Source organism: Chenopodium quinoa, unplaced genomic scaffold (assembly GCF_001683475.1).
Source record: "Chenopodium quinoa cultivar QQ74 unplaced genomic scaffold, ASM168347v1, whole genome shotgun sequence".
NCBI classification, from domain to species: Eukaryota; Viridiplantae; Streptophyta; class Magnoliopsida; order Caryophyllales; family Amaranthaceae; genus Chenopodium; species Chenopodium quinoa.
In genome coordinates, this window is record NW_018742390.1 from 5,096,183 (window position 1) to 5,104,701 (window position 8,519).

The window sequence follows — 8,519 nt, forward strand, 5'->3', positions numbered from 1 at the left end:
GTTATATTCCTTCCATTTCATATTAATTATAACACTTCTATATTAGGAAAAAATCCATCATTATTTTATAATTTCTCTCTCACACTAACCCCACTTTAACAAGTATTATACTTCCTCCGTTCTTTTATTATTGCACCATAAGGGTTTGACACAAATTTTTTGATAGTGGAAGAAAGGATGAGAGAGAAAGGTAGAAAACTGCCTTAAAAGGTAAGTGGTGCAATATTAAAAAAAAACGGAGGAAGTATTATTTTTCTTTCCTACCAACCTTACCCACATTAATTTTTTTTTTGTTATTTTTTTCTCTTACTAACAATACTTTATATTATAAGCCTATAAGCTTAGTCTACAATAAATATATATAGTATGTTTGTTGTATTGGACTTATTACATAAATTTAAAGAAATAAATACCAATTTAAAAAATAAAATAAAAGGACATCCCTAATGTCGTATACTCGTATTATAGATTCATAGGCCAGTATTAAAAAAAAAAAAAAAAAAAAAAAGGTGAAATAACCCCTACAATGTTGGCCTTAGTATCCTCCACCGCCAAATCTTCCCATATCTTCAATTTCAACAGCACTAGCCCCAAAAATTTATAGAAAATTTATAGAAAGTGAAATAACCTCTATCTTAGCACGTACTTCTCAAGTTCCCTGCTCAGCCACGAGTCACCGAGTCACCGAGACGGAGCTCTTCTCGGCGGCAAGTCGGCGACCTGATAGAGTGACGGTGTTTAGGGGGTGCTCACTGTTCAGTGCTCTCGGGTTCCAACTCCTCCAAGGCTCCAATTAAGGTTCTCTTCTTGAGTTCTTTCCTTCCTCTTTTGTTTCAATTAGATTCTGTTTTTTTTGGTTAAATGGTTAGAATTTGAGATTTTGAGTATGAATTCAATTATAAATTGAATAATTGAATTGAATTGTAGATTTCAATTAGTGAAGTAGGTTGATTGTTGAATTGTTGAATTGAATCTGCCAATTGCCAACTGCCTTACTGCCTAGTTGAAGTTCTAAATTTTTTTTTAATTAAATTGAAGCTGTAATGATGATTGAACTTGCAACTATGAAATAAATTAATAATGATATGTTCTAATACAAACTTAATAAACCCTTTTTTTTTTTTGAAACCACAAACTTAATTACTTAATAATGCTACATTGCTACAGATTTCAGAAATCTAATTTAATGAAGAGATCCCAAGAAAGAAGTATTTCCATTTTTTTTCAAAAAGAACACAAAGAGAACCACCTGATTTGTTACTTATTTGGAGAAAGATTTGTTCTTGAAAGTACTCTTTTCATTATTTTTGTGTTGTGTATAATTGATTATGTAATTGTCATTTATGTGCTATAAATAGTTTATTTTCCTGAATTTCTGTTCGCTTAATTTTGTGATTATTTATTTGCAGTTATGTTACAACATCTTTAATGTAATTAACTTGTTTATACATTCTTACCAAAAAAATAAAAAAAAAACTAATAAAAACATTTTAATATGATAATTATATAGGAGATCATGGTGTCAAAGAATCGCGAGTGGATGCAATACAAAAAAAGTGACCCTAGGTACAAGATTGGTGTAAAAGAGTTTCTAGAATTTGCTTTTTCACAAAAGAATGCCAAAGCTGTAGTGCCTTGCCCATGTGTTAAATGCAACAATGAAAGAAGAAAATGTAGAGACGAAATAGAGTTAGATTTGCTTAAATTTGGGATTGTTAAGAGTTATACACGTTGGTTGCGACATGGAGAACGGGTTGATGATTCAACAATTCTTGATAATATTATAGATGAGTCAAATGAATACCAATTGCATGAGCATGATGTCATGTCTGATATGCTACATGATGCCTTTGGAGTACAATCTGACAATGTCGTGGGGGACGAGACAATTGGTGTGAGTGAAAGCAAAGATCCTCCGGAAGCAACAAAAAAACTTTTACAAACTAATGGGTGATCTTGAGTTAGAGTTGTATCCTGGCTGTAAGCAATTCTCAAAACTGTCTTCCTTGCTTAAGTTATTCCACATAAAATGCTTAGGTGGAATAAGTGATAAAAGCTTGTCTATGATTCTTGATCTATTTAAAGAAGCATTGCCTGAAGGTAACACTCTGCCAAAATCTTTTTATGATGCTCAAAAGATGATAAAGAGCCTTTCCCTTGAGTCTATCAAAATTGATGCTTGTCCTAATAATTGTATGCTACTCTGGAAGGATCATGCTAATGCTGATGAATGTGTAAAGTGTCATGCTTCTAGATGGAAAATTGATGAACGTAATAATGAATCTTCAACGTCACAATGTAAGCCTAGAAGGACTCCTAGAAAGACAATGCGTTATTTTCCTTTGATTCCCAGGCTTCAAAGAATGTATATGTCATCTAAAACTGCAGCAAGTATGAGATGGCATAGTGATGAGTGTGTTGATGATCCTGATGGTATAATGAGGCATCCAGCGGACTCTAAAGCGTGGAAATTTTTTGATGAAAAATATCCTTCATTTGCCTCCGAACCTCGAAATGTTCGCCTTGGGTTAGCAAGTGACGGGTTTAGTCCCTTTAGAAATGGTCATATTGCTCATAGTACATGGCCGGTAGTTCTTATACCATATAATTTACCTCCATGGCTTTGTATGAAGCAACATTCTTTCATTCTTTCAATGCTTATACCAGGTCCTAAGGGGCCGAAAGATAAGATTGATGTTTATTTGCAACCTTTAATAGAGGAGCTAAAATTACTTTGGGAAGTTGGTGTTGTAACACATGATGCTTCAAAGAAAGAGAACTTTAAAATGCATGCATCTTTGTTATGGACTAGAAGTGATTATCCTGCGTATGGTGATTTATCAGGTTGGAAAACGGGAGAAGTTGTTGGTTGTCCGTCTTGTAATAGCGATACTAGTTCTGAGTGGTTACCAAATGGAAATAAACAGTGTTATATGTGTCACCGTAGATTCTTACCTTTAGATCATAAATGGAGATATGATGGAAGAACCTTTGATGGGAAACAAGAGCTGAGACCTGCACCTAGACCATTATCCGATGAGGAAGTGTTACAGCAAATTGATGCTGAACAAGCTGAATGTAATAAGAAAAAGAGAAAGCGTGATAAGAAAAAGACAAAACAAAAGAAATTATGGCGAAAGAAGAGCATTTTTTTTAATTGCCATATTGGAGTAGTCTTTTGATACGTTATAATTTGGATGTAATGCATATAGAAAAAAATGTGTGTGAAACTGTACTTAGTACACTATTGGATATTGAAGGAAAAACTAAGGACAATTTGAGCGCACGTCTTGATCTAGTTGAAATGAAAATTAGAAAGTCATTGCACCCTATAACATATCCTGATAAATCAAAAGAGCTACCTCCAGCTCCTCATACATTATCTTTGGAACAAAAGAGAGATTTGTGTAATTTTTTGACTAATGTGAAGTTTCCAGATGGCTATGCTTCAAATATTTCAAAAAATTCCCTCCTTAAAGAACGTAAACTCTCTGGATTAAAAAGCCATGATTATCATGTTATTATGGAGCATCTATTGCCTCTTGCTATACGTGGTTGGCCTAAATCATTGTCTTCTCCACTTATTCAATTGAGCACCTTTTTCAAAGATTTATGTTCAAAGGCTTTAAAGATTGATGAGTTAGAGAAACTCGAAAAACAAATTGGGGTTACCCTATGTGAGCTAGAAAGAATTTTTCCTCCTTCCTTTTTTGTGATCATGCTACATTTACCCATTCACCTTGCAAGTGAAGCTTTGATTGCGGGACCAGTTCATTATCGTTGGATGTACCCCATTGAAAGGTAGAAAATTTTCATTTTATTTTTATTTTTTTTATAGTAATAATAATAAATAAATATGTAATGTTTAATTTTTTTATAGGTATCTTGGAAAATTAAAAGGGTATGTACACAATAAAGGTCACCCTGAAGGATCGATAGCAGAAGGGTATCTCTTAGAGGAATGCTTGACATTTTGTTCAAGATATATGGAGGATATAGAGACAAAAATTTAACAAACAAGATAGAATTTATGATGATCGTGAAATTTTTCCAATTGATATCCTACCTATATTTGAGACAAGAGGTAGAGCATTCGGGAAGGAATGTCCTCGTTTACTTACTACAAAGGAATGAGAAGAAATTCACTTTTATGTTCTGAATAATTGTGACGAAGTTCTACCATTTATTGAGTAAGTTTTATATATTTTAGTAAGTATAAAGTTTACTTTTATAGAAAATATATAACTTTACTAATTATCAATCACAGTACACTCGCAATGCTACAAGTAACAAGAGGATGATTTCTTCTCATGAAAGAGAATTTATAAAGTGGTTTAGAGATCAAGTAAGTGTTTATTTATTTCCTATATTTTTTCTATTTTGAAAATATATCTTTTATTATTTCATGAAATGGTGTAGAGATCACAGTGATTGATCTAGTTGCTGAAAAGTAATTATTTATTTTGGTATATATGATGTGTATGACTCCAACATGAATTAGGATTTGCTTCATGATCTTTATTATGTAGAAATAGAATCTCATATGTCTTTGTGCAAAAATCGAGAAAGCATATGATTTATGGATGGTTCTTGATATCTTTTTAAGTGGCAGCAACATTAGTTGGGTGAGTTAGAATAAATCAAGACAAGTATGTCAAACTGCTACTACAGTACAATGTTGCATTCATTTTAGTTATCTGAACAAAAGTAATGCCCCTGAAAAAAGGGGGAAGGGGGAAAAGGAGGGATATTAGAGTTGTGTTTATGAGAGGTGCATTGTTATAATCATATACAATTTTGGGGTTGAGGAGCACTGTATTTTTCATTTCCAAATTCAATTGAGTAGTAGTAATAAAAAGGACCCACTAATTAAACTATGATTCATGTTTGGTGTTTTTGATGGCTTCTTATGTTTTTAGTCATATACGGAGTATTTTAGAAAATGATGTATCTTACACTAGCTCATGCTTTTGTAACATTATCACTTTAATTGCAAGAGCTAGGTTGAGTCCATGTGATTTGATAATGATTTGGGTTTCCCCATTTTCATTTTAGACACAAATTTAATGACATAATAAATTTTGGATTTGAGGATGTACTGCTAAACAAAGTTTTAATGAAATTAACTGTTGTATTATTGATGCAAGCATCTTGTGTGATTCTCTTTGGTGAATCTATGCTTTCCTTGATTACAACATAGATAATCTTTTAATACATTATGGTTAAGTATTTTTAACATCATTTTTTTTATAATCTTCTAATTTATATATTTTATCAATCTTATAGGTGACAATTTTATCAAAGGATAACCATCCAAGTGCTACTACTAACTTAAGAGCATTAGCACAAGGTCCAGATCGTGCAGTGATTTCTGTAAACGACTACATGGTTAATGGATTTATGTTTCGTGCAAAGGATAGTGAAAGGGGAAGAGAAACTCAAAATAGTGGGATCGTTGTGAATGGAGAAACTGGATCATCAACCCTTGATTATTACGGCCTCTTACAAGAAATCATAGAAGTTCAATACCTTGGAGGAAATCGCGTCACTTTGTTTAAGTGTGACTGGTGGGATGTGCATAGTCATGGTCGAGGGATCAATAGCGATTGTTTTGACTTCGTAAGCGTTAATACATCAAAGTTGTTAGCTAATGATCCTTACATTTTAGCTACACAAGCTCACCAAGTGTTTTATGTCAATGATGTTTTGAAGCCAAATTAGAAGGTTATAGTTAAGACCACACCAAGAAACTCCTATGATGTTCCGGAGCTCAATGATCATGATGAAACTAATTATATAGATACTATATATCTATGACCCTTTATTATTATTATCTTTTTCTTTTAATATAATTGTAAAACTATTGCCGTCTAAATATAGGTGATGTTATTTTTTTAATATAATGATTTGAGAGGAGTCCATCAATTATTCCAAGTAATTACAGAATGGAATGGACCATAAGAGATTGTCTCAATAAAATTATTATTGCCGTAATAAGAGTTTTATATGAGTAGTAATTTATAGAACTTTCGCAGCTTTCTTATTGTATGTGCTAGTAGCTATGGAGTAGTTGATAGTCTTGCCTTATTTTTCTACTCTTAATATTTATTTAGATACATATTAAATTTATTGTAGGAATACCAAAATTATATTGTAAATACATTGAAAAAATAAAATATAGAGGCAGATATAGATACAAGGGTATAATTTTGGGGACATGGATACCATTAGAAGTAGTGCCTGACTTGGTGTGCCTCCTTTTTTCACTTGTAGATGTTAGATAGTTGACAATTGATTTGCAAAAAAAAAAAAAAAAAAAAAAAAAAAAAAAAAAAAAAAACTTGACAATTATATTGTTACACGAAAAGTGTGATATGAAAAAGGGCGTAATAATTGACTCTAACTCAACAACCTTCGAACTCCATTGAATTGATTTAAATATCCGGATTCTTCTTCAATTCCTTGATGATCATAGCTTAATGAATTATCAAGCCAATTAATTAGAATAAAAATAATAACTAAAAATTATGAAATTAAACAAGTTTACTTGAATTGTAGTATAATTATCCGATATAATTCTAAAAATTTTGCACATAAATTCTGTGATATCTATAGTCTATACATACAAATTTACTCCGAAAAATTAAAAAACTATTAAGCTACTTTAATCTGAGCGATGGAGGGTGTGAAAACTAACCAAAAGGTAAGATCTATAGAGAGAAAACTAACCAAGTAAATGTTGCAAAATGGAATTAAAAAGCTTAAAAGGTTTCCAAATGAAAGGCTTTTGTACAAGGCTTGCACAAGAAGAATAACCACTTAATTATTTCTCTATTCATGAATCAATATACATACAATTTCCGTTTTTTTTTAAAGTCCACTTACAAACTTTTAGAGGCAACCATAATTTCTCTATTGCTATATAAAAAAAAAACTTTTAGAGGCAACATAAAATTCATTATTGCTATAAATTTTAGAGGCAACCAAAGTTTCACTAATGCTAAAAATGAACTTTTAGAGGCAAATATAAATTCACTAATGCTAAAACTAACATTTAGAGGCAACAATAACTTCATTGATGCAAAAAAGAATATTTAGAGGCATCATATAATCCGCTGTTGCAAAAACTACCATTTAGAGACAATCATACTTTAATTGATGCTAAATATATCTTTTAGAGGCTATGAAAAATTATTTGCCTCAAAGTTTTGCCTCTATAGATAAATTTTCTTGTAGTGATTCTCCTTGTTAGCCATTCATAGTGAACCCTTGCTTGGTTTATAGGAGATAACCGTTAATTTCCTTTGATTGCAACTATTGTTTGCCCCTTGCAATGTTTGAATCAATTGAGTGAATCTATCAATTAGCATAATAGTTAAGCTTGCATGTGGAACCTATATCCCTAGTGTTTAGCAATATTGATTGAATTCTTTGATTTTTCTTGATTCTTGATATCCTAGTCACCAACCTCAACTATTGATATTCTTCGATTTAGCTTGACAATAGCTATAGCATAGTTCCTATTCATTCCTTTGGGTTCGACCCTTGACATACCGCATACTTGTATACGGTCTGTTAAGTGTTTATAAATTTAGTTTGACCAAGGGAGAATTAGATGACGACCTAATTTTACCCCTTGTCAAAATGGCGTTGTTGTCGGGGAATGACATTGGTGCTTTGTTATAGTTGTTGAGTCTATTTCATTTAAAAAAAAAAGATTTTTCTCTTTAAGGCTACACTTGTAGCCGTGCTACTAATCATTTCCTTTGAGTTGTATGCATAGAACACGTGATCATTTACTAGTGACATTTGATCCGGAGATTGAGAGGACTATTACAAGATTAAGGGTTGCTAGGGGATCTTTGAGCTCTAGCATTTCAAGTGAGGAAGAACCGCAACAAGAAGAACAAGCAAGAATGGGAGAGAATCCGAGAGTGGCATTGAAAGAATTGAGGATTCCCGGTGCATATAGATTTGAGAGTGGAATTGCTCCACCTACAACACCAGTAAATGATTTTGAAATTAGGCCGGCTATGATCACTTTGACAGAGAGGCGACAATTTAGTGGAGCCAAGAATGAGAGCTCGCTAAATCATCTCAAGAAATTTGAAAAATACTGCAATACTATCAAGGTGAACGGAGTTTCCCAAGAATTCATCCGCCTCAAGCTCTTTCCCTTTTCTCTCATTGGGCGTGCTTTGGAATGGCTTGACAAGGAGGTTAAGCCGAATTCTCTAATGACATGGGTCGAGGTTATAAAAGAATTTCTAACCCGTTTCTATCCACAAAAGAAAACGACGGAGGCAAGAGCTTTGTTTCAAGGCTTCAAACAAAAGCCAAGTGAGAGCCTCTATGAAGCATGGGAGAGATATAAGGAGTGTCAAAGGGAGTTTCAAAGGGAGTGTCCTCACCACGGAATTCCAACCTATCAAATTATTAAAATTTTCTATGGATGCCTAAGTCCCCAAGGCAAGTCATGCCTAGATGGAGGAACCGGAGGTCCCATCATGAATAGGACG

General features: G+C 32.8%; 1 protein-coding gene across 1 annotated transcript; it reads left to right on the forward strand.

Annotated features, from left to right (window-relative positions):
• The first annotated feature begins 287 nt into the window (after nt 1-287).
• On the forward strand, nt 288-6,343 carry LOC110700249. The gene is made up of 5 exons (XM_021877760.1): nt 288-798; nt 1,511-3,801; nt 3,881-4,190; nt 4,268-4,345; nt 5,287-6,343. The coding sequence occupies exon 2, from the start codon at nt 1,947-1,949 to the stop codon at nt 3,180-3,182; it is 1,236 nt and encodes a 411-aa protein (XP_021733452.1). The 5' UTR covers nt 288-798; nt 1,511-1,946; the 3' UTR covers nt 3,183-3,801; nt 3,881-4,190; nt 4,268-4,345; nt 5,287-6,343.
• Nucleotides 6,344-8,519: the final 2,176 nt, after the last annotated feature.

Bases quoted from the DNA above. Each gene is read 5' to 3' on its own strand.
- LOC110700249 (XM_021877760.1), top strand. From the start codon at position 1,947: ATGGGTGATCTTGAGTTAGAGTTGTATCCTGGCTGTAAGCAATTCTCA.